The sequence below is a fragment of the Prosopis cineraria genome, unplaced genomic scaffold, assembly GCF_029017545.1.
Source record: "Prosopis cineraria cultivar Desert tree isolate PC_DT_omini unplaced genomic scaffold, ASM2901754v1 PC14, whole genome shotgun sequence".
In the NCBI taxonomy this organism is placed as follows: domain Eukaryota; kingdom Viridiplantae; phylum Streptophyta; class Magnoliopsida; order Fabales; family Fabaceae; genus Prosopis; species Prosopis cineraria.
Window position 1 is genome coordinate 3,248,254 of NW_026555345.1, and position 21,385 is coordinate 3,269,638.

At 34.1% G+C, this 21,385-nt stretch overlaps 3 protein-coding genes and 1 pseudogene across 7 annotated transcripts; 2 read left to right on the forward strand and 2 right to left on the reverse strand.

Annotated features, from left to right (window-relative positions):
- Positions 1-1,986: 1,986 nt before the first annotated feature.
- On the forward strand, positions 1,987-3,425 carry LOC129293086 (caffeoyl-CoA O-methyltransferase-like; annotated as a pseudogene).
- Positions 3,426-5,698: 2,273 nt separating this feature from the next.
- Positions 5,699-6,483, reverse strand: LOC129293539 (40S ribosomal protein S16). Its single transcript, XM_054931554.1, has one exon. It carries the CDS (start codon positions 6,429-6,431, stop codon positions 5,985-5,987), a length of 447 nt encoding a protein of 148 aa, XP_054787529.1. The 5' UTR covers positions 6,432-6,483; the 3' UTR covers positions 5,699-5,984.
- Positions 6,484-7,383: 900 nt separating this feature from the next.
- On the forward strand, positions 7,384-13,086 carry LOC129293537 (wax ester synthase/diacylglycerol acyltransferase 11-like). Of its 2 annotated transcripts, XM_054931551.1 has the most exons (6): positions 7,389-8,363; positions 11,733-11,805; positions 11,926-11,993; positions 12,109-12,324; positions 12,560-12,697; positions 12,799-13,086. In XM_054931551.1, the coding sequence occupies exons 1-6, from the start codon at positions 7,614-7,616 to the stop codon at positions 12,946-12,948; spliced, it is 1,395 nt and encodes a 464-aa protein (XP_054787526.1). In that variant the 5' UTR covers positions 7,389-7,613; the 3' UTR covers positions 12,949-13,086. The 2 variants fall into 2 exon arrangements, with proteins under 2 accessions (XP_054787527.1, XP_054787526.1); XM_054931552.1 differs by lacking the exon at positions 12,560-12,697 and having other exon boundaries at positions 7,384-8,363.
- A 393-nt stretch (positions 13,087-13,479) lies between these two features.
- On the reverse strand, positions 13,480-19,706 carry LOC129293233 (filament-like plant protein 7). 4 transcript variants are annotated; one of them, XM_054931071.1, is made up of 7 exons: positions 19,305-19,706; positions 19,086-19,159; positions 18,525-18,634; positions 18,098-18,229; positions 14,824-17,071; positions 14,665-14,725; positions 13,480-14,392 (listed from the first exon to the last, which is right to left on the reverse strand). In XM_054931071.1, the coding sequence occupies exons 3-7, from the start codon at positions 18,607-18,609 to the stop codon at positions 13,895-13,897; spliced, it is 3,024 nt and encodes a 1,007-aa protein (XP_054787046.1). In that variant the 5' UTR covers positions 18,610-18,634; positions 19,086-19,159; positions 19,305-19,706; the 3' UTR covers positions 13,480-13,894. The 4 variants fall into 4 exon arrangements, with proteins under 4 accessions (XP_054787046.1, XP_054787044.1, XP_054787047.1 ...); XM_054931069.1 differs by having other exon boundaries at positions 18,098-18,245; XM_054931072.1 differs by lacking the exon at positions 19,305-19,706 and having other exon boundaries at positions 18,098-18,211; positions 19,086-19,242.
- Between the last annotated feature and the right edge of the window lie 1,679 nt (positions 19,707-21,385).

A 21,385-nucleotide genomic window follows, 5' to 3' on the forward strand; every position in this document is an offset into this window, starting at 1 on the left:
AAATATAAAATTATTTGTATAAGATAGTTTTTCAAAAAAATTTCCCTCCTTTTAAAATTTATGGGAGATTGTGGGATATTATAAAATATTTATGAGTATTTTAAAAGAAATTATTATAAATTAATAGTATTAAATACTATTTAAAAAAAGTATGTCATAACATATATATTAAACCTCATTATTATATGAAATTATTTTTTTAATTGTGTTTAATGTGTTTTTATTGTTTAATTTTTGAGATACCTACCTATAAAAGGCAATAATTGCCACATGCTTTTAGAGAGCCTCAAAGATGAGCTTTCTCTCTTTCTCTCTCATTGCTTCATTAATGTTAGTATTGCCTGAGTTATTTTGGGAAGCTGTTGCGCAATCAACCTAATATAGTGAAATAGCTTTTAAGAATAGTATTCTTGAGCATGACTTAAACTATAATTTTACCTATTGGTGCCAACAATAAGGAGGGGTTTTTAGGATCGTCCACTATTTAAAATGGTTCCTTTGTTTCCGAACCATTTTTTGGTAAATATTATTTCTTTGGTAGAGTGGTAAATATTATTTTTAATCCTTTATTCCTTTATATATTAATTTAAAGTAGGTATTGTGAAAAAATAAAATCAAAAGATCATTCCCTTTATTTATTTTGCACCTGTTTTTTTCCCATCATATCTTAACTTCAAAATCACTCAACAAAGTTTCTATTTATAGAATACAAAGTCATAATAAAAAATTAGTCAAATTGAAAATCACTTTCTTTCTTATCACTATATGTTATATGGATTTAATTTGGATCTTTTGAGTACGTAATATGAGAAATTCAGCAGTAGAAGACATATTTTAATGTTAATTATATCACAATTTTTTAGATATTATAACAATAAAAGATTACTCCCTCTATTAAAAAAGGTAAGGCATTTTTAACAAAATCTTACATTTAATAAAGTAATACTTATCTTTAAATTAACTCTATATTTTTATATTTATCCTTATTTACACCCTAAAAAGGTATAAAATAATCTATTTAATAGGTACATTTTTTTAAAAAGATAATAGTTATATATTAAAAGATTAAAAATATTTTTTATTTGTAAATGGAGGGGGTATTAGCCAAAGAAAGCATGAGAATATTCAAACTTTTATGCATTGAATGGGATTGTTATTAATGAGCGATTGGTGGACCATTAGAAAAAGGATACAAATACATGGCCATGGTCATGAATATTAATATAACGTTATTCATGAGGTATGTATCTTAGATGTACTTAAATTTATTTAGTTTCATTTTCTAATAATATGTTTTGGAAAAAATAATTATACATTAAAAAATACAATTGTAAAATACCCTCCATAATTTAATGGAGAAAGAGAAAATGCTAGTTATGGGTTGTTTTAAATGAATGAAATTTTTAAATGTTTATACTCCTTTTTTAAGAAAATTAAAATTAGCAAGTTTATTTAATTTTTTTTTGGATTATTCATAGGTATCCTTTCAAGAGAATCTTATTCAAGTAATGGCTAAATATTAAATGTGAGTATTTTTTTTAATAAAAATTCAAATCTTATTCAAGTGCATTTAATTGTTTGCGTTGCTTTGTGCAATTTTTGAAAAAGAATCTTGGAAAATATAAGGAACAGCATACTATTCCTAAAAAGTTGGGGAATTGAAAAATGATTCTTAATAATTGGGCCATCAGCCCCTCTTATTTATATTTTGCAATTTGCAAGACTCTTTTTCATCTCCTTGTTGGGGAAAGAAAGAGAAAATGACAAAAAAAAATCTTAAAATATGCAAAAGATAATTAAATACTGTAAAATGTGATAATTATTATTTAATTTTTGAAAATTTGCCTCTCATTTTAATTTTTGATGAAATGATATATTTGTCCTCAATGACTATCATGCATTGAGAAATGATTACTTAGGTTGTGCTATTAATTGAAACAGAAGAAAAAATAACTACTTTCTTTCTGCAAATTTTATTCATAAATATTTGCCTCAAACATTAGTAGGGAGAACTATGAGGTGGGTCGTCAAACATTTGAGAAAGCTGGTATGTTGCTCACAAAATTGAATTCAGAGAAGACCCTGCACTTTGTGTTCTTGACCAACTCCTTAAAGATGTAAACTTTCTTCATCTTCAAATTTCTCTCAAAAACAATGAAACAATTCAAAAAAATTCTGAAAGAAATTAAATGCAGGAGAAGAATCATGGGAGCTTCGATTTCATATTTGTGGATGCTGACAAGGACAATTACCTCAACTACCACAAGAGGCTGATGGAGCGGGTCAAAGGTTAGGGGTGTGATCGGCTACGACAAACACCGTGCAGAGATTCTATCGCGGCACCACGTAATGCGCCCATAAAAAAACACGTCATGTGTGGAGACTTTAAGTTGGAGATCCGGAAGGCAGGCTCCTGCTGTGGACCCAGGATTGAAATTTGCATGCTTCGCTTGCTGATGGAGTCACTCTCTACCGTCGGATCATACGAGTTCACTTTCTGAAACTTTACCACAGTGATATCCTCTCCTCCCCATCACAGCATGCAAAGATCAATATTCTGAAATCCGCCTACGTTGACTTTTTCATGGTTTTAAATATTTCTCTCGTCTTCTTAATGTAACACTCCATATCCTTGTCTTTCTTGATCGTAATTCTTATTTTGGTATAAAATTGGTGGATAAATAAGAATAAGTTGTTTTCTGATTTTCCTTTTTGGTTATTTTCAAGTGACGTTGACTTTGAAGTGAACAAAAGGCATATGATAATATGGATATTGTAAATAAAATTATTTTTCCTTTTTCTGAACTTCAAAGGAGCAAGTGGAAACAAAGCGTCACTAATTTTTTTCCTTCAAGAAAGTTAATTAAAATGCTTGAATAGCAAAGGAGTCCAGCTTCATCATTTATATACTCCTATCATACTTTTTTTTTAAAAAAAATAAAAGGGCATTTTTACATTTAAAGAATTATTTAAATAGCACATAATATTTTATAGTATTTGTTGTCGCATTTTCACTTTTAAAATAATTCAATCGAAACATCACTCACCCTGATGCTAAATATCCACAAATGTCCATTACACATTGTCTCGCGGGCCCCATTTTCTGTGACATGAGACTGTGTTGAGCGCGTTGGTGTGGCATGTGGCGTTAACGGCATCATCTCCAGGGAGACATTAAGCCAGATGCTCAAGCCACCAATCTTTCCCCCACCTTCGGTAACACCAACAATGCTGCCACGCTTAAGAGGGAGATCGTGGCTTTCCTTGATCAAACTTCCTACGGGACCACCAGTGGTTGGCCTAGCGCCACGAAAGTACTTACACCAGGTCGAGAAGCTGATGGTCATCGGGTCTCCGTCGAGAAGCTCACCATAATTAGCCAGCATCCCTATAACGGTCCACTGATTTTTGAGATTTTATTTTGATGTCTAAAGGATGGTTCTTCAATCTTGTTCTCCATGGAGATCTGATTAATATCTGTTAGATCTTGATTGATCATCCAATTCATCAGAAAAATGACAGACGCCTTGAGAGAAGATGAATAGGAGATGCAAGAGAAATTGGAGCGGGTTGGAAGGGATTAGACAAAGGAAGGGGTTAGAGTGGGGTTGATGTGGCAGCATACTTGGCATGTTGGGTCAATTTTCACCCCCCCTCTTTCTTTCACCTAATTTAACAATCAATATCAGAGCATTTAACATTGAAGGCAAAATTGTTTTATTTTAATGATTTTAGGGTCGAAAATGATATAACAAATACTTTAAAATATTGAATACTCCTCAGATAATACTTCAATGACATAAATGCACATTTAGTCTTTTTTTATTTTCACTTTAAAGATATTTCACAGGTTCCTTATTGCATGGGAATAGGATCATTCAATTGAACTCTCAAAGGCAATGAACTATACATGTCTCATTATCTATTAATTAATTCTATTTATAAGGTTTTGATTAATTATTGTACCTTGACAAAAATTACAGGAAAAATTGATTAATTACATCACACTAGACCCTTCTAGTAATTCTTGCTAAGGTCCCAAAATTTCTAAGCAAGCCAAAAAGATAATGCACAAGTTTCTGGTTATTCCAAGTAACTAAGGGCTATAGCTTTGCTCTAACAATTTGAATCGATATCAACCAGTGCAAAGTAGATTGGTTAGATACCATGTACTCGTATCGCATGTTCCAAAGTCCAAAGGATGTACCAACCCTTCTGTTTTTTTCCCCACAGTCATGCACACACAGCAAACTAAAACATGAGGCTAACTTCATGGTTTCAAGACTTCAAGTGACCAACATAAGGTTTATTTTCAAATAGATTTATTTTCAAACATGAGGCTAACTTCATGGATTCAAGACTATGTCTGTTTCCCCCTCAATTTTAATATCTCAATAATAATGTCTAAATAAAATATATACCATCAAATCTCTCCAAGATCCAGATTAATAAGAGAACAACGCGGTTTGTGTTCCTGAAAAAGGGGCAAGGATTCTCCCGATTCATTTCCCATCCTCTTCCCTTCTTTATTAGATATTTAAATAGTTCAGATTTGATTTTTTATAAAATTATTATTAAAATGTTAAATTATAAAAAATATATGAATAATAAAATTCATACGGTTAAAATTCAATATAAGCAATTAAAAATATAGCAAAAACAAAACAAAACATAACATTTTATAAGACATCAATCTAAACCATATAAATTTTGATTTAGTGGTTAAAAATGAGGAAGAGGAGGGGAAAATGATGGGAAGAGAAGAGGAGAGGATCCTCTCCTCTAAAAAAGACTCGTCCGTCCTAAAATTCTATACATATAAAATAGATTCTCAGAAACATTCTAGTAAAACTTAGCACCATAATCATAATCAGAGAAACAAGGGTTTATTATAGTTAGTAAAGTAGAAAAACCTCTCACTGACCCATCGGGGCTAGAAGGCTAGAAGCCATGACACGCATTCATTTCTGGATATCGGCATCATTGAAACAATGATCAGTAAAAATTATAATCCATCTCTTCAGACTTTCAACATAAAATTGAATTCAATTGTAAAGCCTAAATCAACCTTGCCATACTAAAAAGCTTTCCTTATCCTCTGAATTGCAATGCAAATAATAACTCATCCATAATAAAGACCAAAAAATAAAAGAAAGCGTCAGATCCAGATAAAAAATTTATTCTGACAGGATACTGAGTTCTTAACTAAGATAACTCAAATATCCACCGGGAAGGCCTCAAATTTATGGCAAGACCACTACTTATCAAATCCAGGCAAAATCAACTAAATCATGGATTATAAAACCAAGGCAACCTCATACGAGGCACACGGTAGGCAAAACGGCATCAGATCCATCCCATCGGCATACTATATGGGTTCCCGTAACAGCTCGCCATAACCCATAACCTCTTCTATTAGAGAAGATATATATCAAAGCAAAGAGAACATAATCATTCACAATCTAAACATATATTGCACAAGAATCAACGGACGCCTGAGAACATCATCGGAATAGAGCACGAAAAAAAAAGAAAAACAAGTCATCTCAATCAAAAGGGATGAAACACTAAACCTGAAAGCATGCTAAACACATTGAAAAGCGTGTACTAAGCGCGAATCGCTGTAGTCCACCAACATTTTAATTATGTTTGACACTATGTTAAGCATATGATAAACAAATAAAAATGTCGGTTATCATCCAACAAAACAAAGAAATTTATAGTAAATTTTAAACATCTAAAACATATTTCATTTCATAAACATTGCTATCCCACTGAGCAAAATTAAATAGAGCCATTGATACTCATATTGCAACCTAAATGACACGCTCGATATAAATAAAAGCATCTCAACAATCCATAAAGTAAAACGCCCAAAATTATAGAACTACTAGTCGACATCAAAAGTCTTCCACAGCATGAAACATGAACCGAAAATTGAAATATAAATCCACAAAGAGACCTTTTCCACTGAAGCGAAGCATTCAACGGTAGGACTTCTGGAACCTTGCGCGGGCACCACGACCACCGAACTTCTTGGGCTCGCAGCGCCTGGGATCGGCAACCAGCAAGGTTCTGTCGTACCTAACAAGGATGTCTTTGATCTCCTTCTTGCTCTGCTCGTCGACATACTTCTGGTAAAATGCGACGAGGGCTTTGGCAATACTCTGTCTGATTGCGTATATCTGCGAGGTGTGACCGCCTCCTTTGACACGGATTCTCATGTCCACGCCGGCAAATCGGTGCTTCCCCAGGAGAAGGATCGGCTCGAATGCCTTGAATCGGAGGATCTCCGGCTGCACCAACTCAATTGGGCATCCATTGATCTTGATGAGCCCACGGCCACGCTTGCAGTAGGTCACGGCCACAGCAGTCTTCTTGCGGCCGAAGCACTGGACTTGTTCGAGAGCTTGATTCTGTGATTGCTCCATTGTTGTATTGCCGAAAACCCTAATTCCCTCCGCTGCTGTAAAAGAACGCAGCTGAAAGATGAAGACTTATATAGTCATACATTAGGGCTTCTAAAGAGAAACTTTTTTTTTTTTTTTCTGTGGGTTACAAGGCTTCTAAAATAATCTAAATGTTGAGATGCCCAATCCATAAGCACGAGTATGGGTTTGTTGTGCTAAATATTAGCCCAAGCCATGCCCAACTCAGAGAGAACAACAGAGCTGAGATTTCTTATGCTAAATAAAACATGGCAGATATTCAACCAAAAAAGTTATTTATGGCTTTTAAAAAAATTGTTTATAAGTAAGTTTTTTTTAATTTTTTTAATTATTCAACCACTGGCAGAGTTCGTTATTTACATAATTCTTACCTAGTAAAAATAAAATTAAAAAAAATTTTATATTTATATCCATTTTTTAAAATTCATAAAAAGAAATATTCCCTCCATTCAAAAACATAAAGTATTTTTTTAAAAATTAAATGTTAAAAAATGTAAAGCATTTTTAATCTTTCAAGATGTAATTCTTGTTTTTTTTAAATATCCCTATAATAATTTTATATTTATTGTAGAGCATTTAATAAAAATAAAGATGAAAAGATAGTGTTAATTTAAAAATAAATAATTATTTTATTAGAAGATGATATTTAATTAAAAATACTTTACATTTTTTCTCCCAAGTTTGCTTTGAATATAGTAGGTAAGTTTCAATCTTTTGATTGTTCCTACCTTATTGTATTAAGGTGGTGGTCAATAATAAGAAAGTTTCTTTGTGAACTTTTTTGCTAGTTGTTTTTTAGTTACTCTGTTTCCTTTATAATTCAAAAAAAAAAAATGCAAATTTAAAGAGAGGAAATAGTCAATATCGGGCTGGTTAAGTCTCTCTTGTGTCGATACTATACTGTTATCATCCATGACAAATAATTGTCCATTTCCTTGTTCTGCCTCAATGGCCAGATCGCCAGAAATGTAAAAGAATCACCCTCTAAAAATTTATCAGACTGCTGCGTTGTTTAAATTATCGCTTTCACATTAAGTACTAGCTAATTAGCTAACATGCAATTGCAATTTGGTGTGAGATTTTACAAAGAGCGGGACCCAAGGCCGCGAGTAAGATCTCAGAACAGTTCTTCTCCGCAACTGACAAAGGATTTCTGCTTCTCTCATGAGGTCGACGGCGAACGAATCCGGTGAACCTCTCACTCCAGCCGGCCGGCTGTTCCTCCAGCCAAACACGAATCAGGTAATCCACTGTGTCATCGGAGTCAAGAACCCCATTGACGTGGACTCCATCAAACCCTTAATCCGCGACTCTCTCATGCTCCAACACCCACGATTCACCAGCCTCATGGTACGCGACCATCGCGGACTCGAGCACTGGCGGCGAACGGAGGTCGACATCGACCAACACATCAAGGTCATCGAAGATTCCATCTCCACCACTGCCGGCGACGATGAATCGGCAGTCAACGATTACTTGGCGGAGTTGTGCATCGACGCTGCTGGACTCAGCACAGACAAACCCTTGTGGGAAATACACGTTTTAATTGCCCATAAATGCGTGATTTTCCGAATCCATCACGCTTTAGGTGATGGGATTTCGTTGATGTCTATGTTGCTTGCGAACTGCCGGAAGGTGGATGATCCGGAGGCGCCGCCAACGATGGTTTCTTTCGATCGGAAGAAGGGCAGAGGAAGGAATTGGAGGGATTGGAAGAACCTGTGGGGTTTTGTGGTAACGCTGTGGTTTTGCGTGGTCTTTTCGATTGAATTTGTGTTGAGGTGCTTGTGGGTTCGTGACCGTAGAACGGTGATAAGCGGCGGCGCAGGGGTGGAGGAGTGGCCGAGGAAGTTGGCTACTGCCAAGCTCCGCCTGGAAGATATGAAGTCCGTAAAGAAGGCCGTGACCAATGCTGTAAGTCGATGCAATTTTCGTTTTTCTCCAATAATAAAATTGAGAATTGAACCTCCGACCGTCCAAGTTTTAATCTGACGGTAAAGATTAAAAATATTATTTTATATTAATTTATTAAAATAAAAAATTATAAAATAATTTAATAAATTTTTTATTTAATTTAAATTTAATTTAATATTAAAATTTTTATAATTGATGTATATTGATTATCCATATAAACTTTACATAGAATATCTAGACTATATAGAGTATATCTGAAAAATTTAAAATATTTAATTATAAAAATTTTAATATTAAATAAAATTCTTTAAATTAAATTTAGATCAGATTAAAAATAATAAAATTATTAAAATTATTTTATAATTTTTATAATTTTTTATTTTAATAAATTAATATAATATAATATTTTTAATTTAGACCGTCTAAATCTCATATCTTAAATGAGCACAAACCGTTCCCCAGCAGCTCACCCTTTAAAAAGTCGAAGTAGTTATCAAGAAAAATTGTAGGAGGCTAAATATATATAAGGATTTTTTTAAAAAAAAAAGGAGCTTTTTTTTTAAAAAGAAAATAGTTATAAATTTTTTAATGGAAAAAAAGATATAATTATATTATTAATTATCAATTCTTTAAATTGAAAACTAAAGTCAGTCCCTTTTTTTTAAAAAAAAAATCAGAACTAGAAATAGACTTAAATTACATGTTAAATGATCTATCCATATCTGTATGATTGACCTAAATTAACATGCATAGTTAATTTCTTGAGTATCCGTATCCACTGCATATTTTTCCTTATATTTAATAGTAGATTGGTGGGATTCAACTTTTATTTGGCAAAGTTGAGGATTGGATTTCGTGAGTAAAAACAAAAAAAGAAACACTTTGAAATAATTATCCTCAATTAGGTTCAGCTTTATTTGAATGTGACTGGATGATAATGATTAATGATTCATTAACCTCAAATTCCAATTTTGGTGAGAGAGGGATGGAGAGTTTGACCCGACTTCTTATTCATCCATTTATTTATTTTTGTGGATAGAAATGAACGTGTATGGATTAAAATTCAGGTACATCAAACACGGCACTGTCGGAGCATCGCTTTCATTTTCTTTGGCAACTAGAAGTGCCTAGTAAAGCTGTCATGTCGGATAATCCCATTGCAGCATATATATATATATATATATATATATTTCTGAAAAAATACAATCATTCATCATATAGTTTTTATTAAATTTTATTTTTAATCCTTATAATTATAAAAATTTGAGAACAAACTTCACTCAATCTTATTAAAATTATAAGAATTAAAAAATACTGAAAAAATATAAAAATTAAAAATAAAATTTGATAAAACTATTGAAACTCATGATTGTGTTTTCCACTTTTTTTTTTTTTACACAACATTATGGCAATTTTTCTTAGTCTACAATCTAGAGTCGTGAAGACCCCCCACTTCTCTTTCAAGAGATTAAATACAAACACAAACACACTTACATTGCTACCTCTTTTTGTATAGGAAAGGGTGACTCTTCCTTCAAAGGGTAAAGTGACACATGCAGCACTCACACACCCATTCTTTCACCATATGGTCTTGAATATAAAACTCACAACCTCTTTTTTTGAGGTAGATGTCAGGTCTGTTTGGATAAGTGACATTTGACATTTAAAAAGTACTTCCTTACTTTTTAAATGTTAAATGTTATTTGAGAATTTTTTAATTGGATAAAATGACTTTTGAAACGTGGATTTAAAAAAATTTTGGATGTGGATTTTGAAAAGTAACTTTGAGCTGGATTTGAAATGTAAGGGGGAGTTGGGGCATTTAATGAGAGGAATAAATATATACCTAATTTTGTAAATAACTTTGCTACCCTTTATTTTTAAAGAAAATCTACCATTGATTCTAACTTTAGGCATTTTAAAGATGAAAATATAATTAACTCTCATGATGATATCAATGAGCATGCATTTTCATTATCAATTCTAAGTGTGGCTTTTGATAGAAAGATAAATAAAGTTCTTGATTCATTTAGAAATTAGATTGTAAATTATAGATCGAACTTTTAATCATGTTGACGTTTAATATTAATAAATGTTGAACCATTTATTATATAATTTTTGTTCAACATGTTAAATTTTATGTTTTTTATTCTTATTATTTAGCATACTAAATTTTTATGTTATTTTATTTTTTTTCATATTTTTAAACATTTATAATATATTATATTTGTATAACAAAAATTATAAATTCTTATAAATTAATGTCCTTTTTAGTCTATGTATATTTAAAAACACATTTTAAAAGCACAAAGTTTTATTAATCAAAATAACTTTTGATTTATTAAACTGATTTTTTTTTTAAAATGTATCCAAACAAATTTTTTATTACAATAACTAATTTTTGTCAAATGAACTTTTAACAAATAGAGTTTTGACAAATTGAAAACTAAACAAACATATAAATAATCATCGAGTCATGATTTGACTTATAAATAATGCAATTTTGATTTATAAACTTTTGTATCATATATAGACATTATATATAGATTATTGAATACAAAGTGCAATTTTTTTTCCTTCAATTTTTCCCAGTTGCGATTGATTTTCCTAGAGAGGAGGAGGTGGATTGTCTACCCCTCTCCGTAGAACTTTATGTTCTTAAACTGTTTTTCAGGCTGAGCCTCTTGCAGTTGGATGTAATCACATTTCATTCATGTTGTCAAGAAAAATAGTGGCGCATGTAGCATGACTAAATATTTAGGTCTGAGCATGCTCAAACTTGATCATATTTTTAAGACAGTGTACACTTGTAAACTAAACTTGTATCCATCACCATCACATATTCCAAAGATATGTTAGTATGTACTATTGCTTGAGACTCTCCTAGTCTCCTTTAGAATACGATCACCGATTAACTTTTCTAATTACTTCCCCCCATACCTCTTTATAAAAAAAAATATAATCATTTCACATGGATCAAGGAATATAACAAAGATCAATAAATATGTTTGAAATTTAATTTTCCCCCCTGAACGACCTCATTGACCATTTGACATGGTGACTGTATTTAATGATGCTAAATTGCTAATGCAATGAAAAAAAAAAAAGAGAAGAAATTTTTAATAAATGCAAGGGATGTTCTTTACAATTAAGCCTAAAAAAGACTCATTTGCTTCATATAAAGAGGTTTAGGGGGAGTATAAAGGGAACGCAAACCTTTCTTCACTTGTTTGAGCTACAGGGCGCTAAGTTAATGTGATAATGTAGAGATTTCGCCTTCCACGGCTATAAAGTAGAAGTTAGACATGTAAACACAACTCCGAATACATTTATTCATATTGACATTCGTTGATCTATACCGTTCTGCAGACCATAAATGATGTTCTATTTGGAATTATATCGTCTGGACTATCAAGATACCTGGATTTTCGAGCACCAAATGGTAAAAGTCATTTGTACCTGGCCTCTCTACTTGTTTATGCAGAGGTGTGCGTGCTTACGCGGTCGCAATATCTCTCTCTCTCTCTCTCTCTCTCTCTCTCTCTCTCTCTCCTTCCATCAGGTCTGCAAAAAGAGATCCGGATCACCGGGGTAGCAATGGTTAATTTGAGACCACATCATGGCTTGCAGGTCTACTCTTCCCACATATAATTTCCTTGTTTGCATGCTTTCTGCTTTATTTATGGTTCAGGTCTCACTTAGAATATAATGTTGAGGTTGGATAAATACGACTAATACTGATCAGGATTCGACCAATTTGATGAGAAGCAATTCAGGAGCAAGGTGGGGTAACAAATTTGGCATGATTTTGCTGCCAGTATCATGTCATGGAAGTAACCGTTCTGATCCTTTAGAATATGTGGGAAGAGCTAAGGCAATGATTGACAGAAAAAAACAATCTTTGGAGGCCCACTTCTCTTACAAAGTCGGAGATTTTGTAATGTCAACTCTTGGAGCAAAGGTACATTTTACTCCCTCCTATGGGATTATTATTATCGAAAGACACATCAACATGCCAAAAGTGGTTTCCACTAAAAGGTGTCCCGACATGCTTACACGTCTATATATTATTCTTTGGATCTATCTGGTCTACGTATTAATTCTCCTCCACTCCCTCAAATACCAGTATCTTTAGTACATTAAACTTCCAACTTCCATCTGGATCCTGCTAAAGTAATGCTGTATATGCATTGCAGATTGCTTGCTTGCTAAATTACAGGATTGTTTGCAATACTACATTTACAATCTCAAATGTGATTGGTCCACAAGAGGAGATTATGATTGCAGGCAACCCTGTAACTTTCTTGAGGGCAAATAATTCTGCCTTGCCTCATGTACAGTCTCTAAACCCAACTAATCCTCATTGCATTTCTGCCTTTTCAAGTAAAATATTAAACTTATGTTTTTATGCTCTTTATGTTAATTATCGAATCAGGCACTCACTTTGAACATGCTGAGCTATGCTGGAAGGGCTGACATGCAAATCCAGGTAGCTAAAGACATCATTCCCGACCCACAGTTCCTTGCAAAGTGCTTTGAAGATGCATTGCTAGAAATGAAGGATCAAGCCATGGCCAAGAGCTGACTTCTGTATAATTTGTTTTCGTTGAGTGTACGACATTAAAAAATTAAACTGTAACTCGTCTTCGAGTGCATTTGATCATAAACATACGAGATTTATTTCAATGAAATGCATAACTTCAGTATTTCTTTTGCTCTGATATTTTTATGGAATGTGCAACTTCAGTCTTTCTTTTGCTCTGATCTTTTTATTTCGGTGATTTATCCTATTGATGTCTCCAAGGAAGGCGGAGAAGGAATGCTCCTTCTAAAAAAATCCATACACGTTGTAGGAATTTAGGCAATAACTTCAAGAGTACCGGGATAGTTATATGTAGAGCGTCTAGTTAAGATCACTGTTGTAATGTAATTAACAAAAAAATTCCACTGTTTACCTTGTAATCGGCAAAAGTGATGCTCAGCTCCGCTGTCCCAAAATATAGTTTTATGACTGTAGTGTAGGATGATGACAGTTTATTTTGGATTGTCCAATCTTCGCTTCATTCGTCTAATTCCAGTCTAAAGCAGTTATGTGTGTATAGGCAAATACAAAACCTATTACAAAGTTTAATATCAAATATCTTTAATACAACTTTTATGTACACTGGGGGGTTTCAAGTTCAAACTACAATAATCTCCAAATCCAATCATCAAAGAGGCCAGCCTATAAAAGCGAAAATCACGTCATGCTAAAATCAATCAATCATTACATTCAAACAGAATAATTGATTGTCATGGGAGGCAAGTATTATTTTAAACACAAATCTTGGGCCTAGTCCTAGTCAAAGTTTCTCAGAAACACTCCTTGCGTTGAAGATTGGTACAAGAAATGATAAAAACTCGAAAAAGAGAGCATTTTTGTTGTGAAATCCACTCTCTCATTTTGGTAAGTTCTTATTTTCTTCTTGTACCTATCTTAAGTGCGAGGAGCATACCTAAGAATTACTCTATATACTCTTGCCTTTTCAGAGTCATGTTTTCCCCAAGGACTGGGTTCCTTTACCCCTCCCTCTCTTCCTTCTTAGCAGCAGCTTTCTCAGTAAACCAAATCCTCCTTGTTTTCTAGCTGGCACCATTGCCAGAGCACCCAGAGCAATATTGCTTCTATCATTTTGATCCGAGGCTAGATTTGTTTCCTGAGTATTGGGAACTTGTAGAACATTACTGTTATCAGACTGAAGAGGGGGTGGCTTCTTAACACCACTAATAGTTTTATTTCCTTCAATTTGGTAAGAGGGAAGGATCCCTGATTTAGTATCATCCTCAGCTTGCATTTGGCTGCGCAAAGAGGATCGTTTGAACAAGTTCTTCTCATGAGTTGGGTTGGCCATAGCACTGGTTTTCAGGAAAACGCTATCAAAAAGTGCACTGTCACTTGACGAGGCAAGTGCCTTCAGCTGCTTTCCAAGGTTTAATATGGTTTCTTGGCACTCTGCCAACTTTGATGAAGCTGTTGTGATCTCCAAGCCCTGAAATTTTTTTTCTAATTATTTCTGATAGGATTTTGGATTTTATAAAATAATAGAAGTGTTTACTTCATTGTTTAAAAAAAGAGTCTTGACTTCATCAGTGAATTGAGGAGTAATATTGAAAATGTCAACTAACGTTAAGCCAGTGGAACATGCTAAACAAGAAATTGCTATGAGTCTACGATTGTTCTATGACCCCATTGCAATATATCAAGCATTGCATTGGCAATCAAACTTTGTATCATGTAGTCACCAAGATGCAAAGAACTTACAGTTTGATGCATCTTTTCCACTTCATGTCCGCCATGTACTGGAGCTTCTTTCTTTGCTATACTGTTCAATTTGCACATTCTCAAAATCAGAACTGTTATCCAGAAAACAAAAGAAGAGAAAATTACAAAAGAGTGGGAAAAGAATAGAAAAGGCATTACCTTTCTATCTGGAGTTGAAGCTCTAGACATGTTGCTTCTAATTCCTCACAAGAGTTTTTCTTGTCCTCCAATTCAACTTCTAAAGAGGACAATTTCTGGAAGATGTCATTTAACTTGGCATGCGATATTGCAAGCTGAGTATCAAGATCTTCATTTATAAGTTTCTGTTTTTCAATCTGATCCACAATGATTTCATTGGATTCCTTCTGTGTCTCCAATTCCGATTGTAGTCCTGTAATGGTATTTTGTGCTTCTTGGAGTTGTTTCTTCAGGCCCTGACTCTCCTCATTCACTAATTGAAGCTTCGCTTCCAAGTTATTCTTCACAGATTCTGTACTCCTCAGCTCATCTTTCAATTTTCTGTTCTCTTTAAGGAGATCATTCTGATTATCATTCATGTTAGAGAACGCACGTTGATCATCTGGGGAAACAACTAACGGTGAACTTAAAGACGTCTTATCATCAACTATTTGGTTTTCATTCCCATTTTGTGAATCATGACAACTAAAATGCTTCTTGATTCTATCCCTTGCAACTGAAGAATTAGTGGGGCTGGCACAATTATTTATGCTCCAGTCCAAAGCAAATGCTACTTCATGTGCAAATTCTTCTAGATCAGCTCTTCCACTTAATAAATCCTTACATGTATGAACAAGTTGATGGAGAAGTGGATTCAAGTCAGAAAGCTTCCACTGGAAAACGTGAACAAAGTATTCCTTGGATGTTGGTGATTGAGGTATTCTGGGATTCTGGTTCTCCAAGCAATCATATGGGCAATTGTTGCAGATTAATGACACAGGAGAAATGTCTTCAATCAGCTTGATAATCTTACTCATTGAATTTCTCAAATTGGAACTCAGGTATTGGTTGCTTTTTTCCTCCGTAGCACTGTTGAAGCTGCTAGAATTCCTGAACTTTTGAGCAGTATCAGATTTACAGGAAGTTGGAGGGTTTATACAACCCAAAGCAATTCTTATGTCCTCAAAGAGTTCATGAAAACTTCGTTTTGATATGCGCTGCTGCTCCAAGGTGGCTTTCAAAACAATCTGAAGCCAATCAAATGAATTCTCATAAGTTGCAAATCTGAATTCCGTCTCCTGCTTCCCGTCACTGAAGCCAAATTCTTGTTCAAGTAGCACTAGTTCTCTACTAGTTAAATCAGAGTAATATTCTCTTTTAGGTGTATCAACAGAAACTATAGCACGCTTCTCCATCTCAGTGAGATCATCCAGCAAACTCATCTCTGAAACTTCAATGGCTTTACGGATCTTCTGATCTTTAATCTCTCCAGTTGTCAAATGTTCCAGTTCAGAAATAAGTGCATTTGCCCAGGATCCTGAAGAGCTAACACCATCATCACTAGCAATATCAAACTTTGATACAACAGAAAGCTCATTTGATACAGGATAAAACCTTCCTAGCTCCATGGACTTGTGATCGAGAGATAGCTTTCTAACTAGAATCTCAGCCTGTGATAATTTGGTAGCTGTTTGAGCATACATATTTCTTGAAGATTCCAGTTCAGAGTTTTTCTTGGTTAGAATCCTTTTGAGAGCCTTGTTTTCCTCATCCAGATCCTGCAAACGTTTGATCATCAAGTTGATGCTCTTGTTAGATACTTCAGGAGAATTTCCTCTAGCAGTTTTGTTGCAGATCAAATCTCTGGTAGGATTTGATCTTCTTCTCATATCTTTATCTCCTCCCATAATACCAACTTCATTCTTCCTATTCACCATAGCAGACTGGGGCGCCCTTTTCTGCAGCAACAGATGGAGTCTCTGACACTCAACTTCTAGCTTTGAGACTTTCTGAACAGTTTCTTGATATTGTTTGTGTGAAGCTTCTGCATACTGGCGACTATATCCCATCTCTTCTTTTCGAATCTCAAGTTCCTTCTCAAGCATGTGAAATTCATATTTGAGGAAAGCATTTTCTTTCACTGTGGAATCCAATCTATCAACTAGTGTACTGTATTCTGCATCCATCTGACGGTTACGGTTTAGCAGGTCTCCAATAGATTTATCTTTGGCAAGAAGAGCATTAGTTAGACTAGTATTCTCTATGGTTAAGTCAGCTAGCCTTTTACAATTTTCCTGCAACTTTTCTTCCAACTCCTTCTGAATCTTCTCATGCTCTTTTGATGAATCTGGTACGGCACCAAACATACTTTCAGTTGATGTTTCTTTAATTAAATCTTCATCTCCTTCCTTTTCGCAGGACTCCACTACTTCTGTTGCTTTATCTTCACCTAGATTTTGATTAGAAATGATTGATTTGATCAGCCAAAACCATAAACCAGATTGGATGTACTAAATACAGAAATACTAATAGCCTGTGGAAAAAGCATATATGAAGGAAATATTGCCCAAACCCCAAACTGAAAAAACATAAAAATGGACATTAGTGAACTTGCATGTATTTTCATTTTTTTTCTTTTCGGCACAGACATGGCCGGAACATTGGCCCCAAAACAAGACAAAATCCCCCAAAATACAAATAGACTAAGAAACTCGAAACCCATCTCGATGATGCCATGAAAAATATTCAAAGATATTTTGATGTACATAGAAACTGATTGTGTAAGGTACTTAAAATATGGGATAATACTGGCAAGATATATAAATATGTGCATGTGGTTGTGTTATGTTTTACTCCCTCCCGTCCTTCTTATAAGCACTTATTAACAACTTCATGCAAAAATTAATGACATTAGTTATTTCTTGTAAATTTTCAAAATTACCCTCAATAAAAGTCATTAGGTAGAAGTGTTTGTTTAATTAGTTAGGAAGTTTTATAGTTAGTTAGAGAAACAAGATGGAAAAATATTAACGCATTAGACAAAGCATGTTATATTAAGAAACATGCTAGGGGTCTTTATAATGGACTTGGCTTCTCTCCATTTTTTTACTCTCCACTTCTTCTCCACTTCTCATTTCAACCGTCAAATTTATTTTTGAACAGTTAAGATTTGATGTTTTATAAAATTATTATTAAAATGTAAAATTTTATAAAAAATGAATATAATAATAATTTTATGAAACATCAAATTTTAACCATTCAAAAATGAATCTGACAGTTGAAATGGGAAGTGGAGAGGAAGTGGAGAGAGAAAAAAATAGAGAGAAGCTGGGTCCCTTTATAATAAGGACCAAGGGAGAATATATTTTGAAATTTAACATGTCCTTGTTTGTTTCCTGTCATGTCTCTATCGTTCATGGCCTCCAATAGAATCATCAAAAGAGTCAAAAAAGATGAATATATTACAGTGACCTACCTTCAATTTTCCCTCGGGACGTCTGTTCATGTTTTGGTGGAAAACCCTCTGCATCATGAGAATCAAGGAGGACTGAAGCCAACTTCTCATTCAGACTTTTTGATGATCTCTCCACTGCAGCATTTATGTCAGCTGGAAATTTATGTACCTAACAAAATATAATTATAATAAACCAGATCCAAGATCTCTATATTGATGTGACGTTTCACTCTTCTTAAATGATGGTAGGAGAAAAACTTTGACAAAACTCACAAAATGATACTGAGTGTACTAGGTTCTTCAATCAACGTGCGGAAAAACTTTATGGCTCTGAGTTGTAAGAAATGTTCATATGATATATTCTTATCAGAGAACCTTATGACAAGCATCTTCAAATCTATTTGAAAGTTTTCTCCTAAGAATAAGTGCAGTGAAGGATCTTTTGTACCTCTGCTTCTATGGTCCTTGAAGGAATGGTAACTTTGTCCACTGCAAAGATTGTCTTCTCCATAGATCTTTTCTTCCAAAGCCATGATTTTTGGTTCATGTTTTTCAGTACTATCCAAGAACAAAACCAGAAAAATGCTTCATTTCATCAATAGTTCACTCAAAGTTTCTTATCAACCGTTTCAAGCATTTTGCAAAATCAGCCTTCAAAACTTACCCTTTAAACAGTATGTAAAGTGAGCTAGAAACACACATCGGATATGGTTGTTGGAGCACGAATATATAGAACAAGAAGTAATAACGCATTAGAGACTATTACGCTGCCAAAACCTTCAATTCTGAACTTCGATTTCTTGAGGTCAAGTGATTCATGGGTCATGACCGTCAGATACAAAAGTTATGATTCTTAAACAGAAGGTTTCGAACTATTTTCAGATTCACAGTACTGATATGGGTTTTACTCAAGCGATTGACTGAGCAACCAAGAAAATTTAGGAGAACCCATAACAATAAGAGAAGAAAATGCCAAACAATTATGAGTTTCCAGTGCCAAAGCTTGTACCTGAACAACGTTAGTTTCCATCTTCCAAGTGAATTAAAGAGGTAATTTCAAGGTTCATCAACCCGTCATTGCTTCTGGTTTGAAGAAGAGAGAGTTGAAATGAGTAAAGAAGAGTAACGTTGAAGGTGAAAGTTAAGGAAATGGCAGACAGGAGAATCAGATAAGAAGAAATTAAAAAGACCCAACGGAAAATTTCATAGGATGCTTGCACATGCTTACCTTCCACCGACAAGCTAAAATCCTGTTGTGGGTATGTTAGATATTATGGATTGTCCTATAAGGAAAAAGAGCACAGACATGGTTGGTAGAGGAAAAGAGAAGCAACAGTAATTAAAAAATAGAATTGAGCAAAGTCACCAGAAATGGTAGGGAAGGTCATAAAGGACCGGGCAAGTGTGACAGACACACACTAAAGTGGTTTAGCGCTCAATTCTTGGTTCAGCTGGCAAAGTCAACTTAACTAGAATTCTGGAATTTAAGTTCAATCAATGCAATAGCATTGGCAGAAAAATTTTCACATGAAAAAATCCTGATCTGATTCAATCTAGATTAGCATGAATCGGTTAAAATTCTCTCAACATGAAACAAGCTCAAGATACAAGTGCTTTATGCAACACGAAAAAAGTGCCGGTGCCCTCTTATATCCAATATGTATGTATATAAATAGAACAACACATATATATACTCAACCTGGGAGAAGCTGCAATAATTCAAGGTCCACAAAAGGATGAAGCATGGATCGCGTGGGGTCATAAGCTCAGATACACCCCACTTTTTGATCAAACAAAAAAAAAAAAAAAGATGAAATGCAATTAATAAAAGTTAGAATACAATGCTCCTCGCATAAAATGCCAGGAAAAGTAAGCCAAGAACTAGTTGTTTTGCATAATTGTACTTTCTGATCCAACATGAGCCTGATATTTTGTCCTGTTGGTGAATTAAGGAGTTTCTTTTCTTATTAGACAAAAAATTCCTTTTTGTTCGGCCTAAATCACATGTTTGAGCATCGACATAATTCTCTAATTTTACTGTTATCTCTTAGCTGTGATTTGGATGGATGTTTTTTTCCCCTGCAGATGATGGTCAAACATATATATGTATGTATGTATGTATGCATTGGTCAAAAGATCCATGTAATTATAATTCTTGGAGAATCATTTTGGCTAAAAGAAAAAAGAGAAGAAAAGAATTAGAATTGCAATGAGCTGATGGCTCCACGTTGCAACGTTTCTTTAGCTTTTAATTAATCATATAATGTTCTTCCTACCTTTAAATCGTTACAGATCTTACAGAACACGAATGATTATCACAAATGCTCTCTCTATGGCTTTTCCTTTTTGTCTTGGTCAGTGTGACCGAAAGCTAGCACACTCAAGTGATTAAAAATGAAAAAGAGGAAAAGAAACACAGGAATAAAGAAGAACAAAAGGTAAAAGGCGGGGGGGATTCAGCTCTTATACGTTTCAAAGCACTTAAACCACTGATCAAGGAAACCAAAATTTTTTACTTAAAAACACAGGTCATAAAACTAAGTTAGGCTATCTGTAAGTAATTTTGTAAGCTTGGTTTTTAGTTTAAAGGCATGCCCTTATTCGGATAACTCTTGAGACTTTACTCCCCTAAATTTTTTGTTATATATGTACATATATAAGAACACATATCATGATTTTTCCATATAATGATATTCTAGTTTAGATCTTTCTTTGTAACATTTATTCCGGAAACATGACCCCATGTCATCACCTTGATAGAAATTAGCTTTTTGAAAGTGAGAGTAAGAGGCCATAATGAAATAATACTTTTAACTTCGAAAAACCTGTGAGTAATTTCATCCTTAATTACTCTTAAACTTTATGGACTCTCTCCATTAGTGAGAGCTCTAGGACCATCTCCGCACTAGGTTTGTGAGAGTTTGAGTTATGAGTGAGTGTGTATGATTGGTGATCAGAGGTACAGTGATTAGGTGGTTGTGATCTTGGTGTTGATAAGGTATAGAGGATAATGATGGTTCTAATGTAGTGATTAACTAATTGTCAATTTAGAGTGAAGGAGAGTCAGGGAAAGTGTTGGTTGGTAAACATTTGATTGAGAAAGGAACAAATAAGCCAACCTTTGAATTTGTGGTGCGAAGGCATGGTATCTACAAGATGGATTGAGTATCATGGACCTATAAGAGAATGCGTTTGCATTCAAGTTTGATGATGAGGATGAGTATCAAAGGATCTTGTGAGGAAGGCCATAGTCAATTAATGGCCATCTTCTGAACATACAGAAGTGGCATGGATATAAGGCAATTAAGG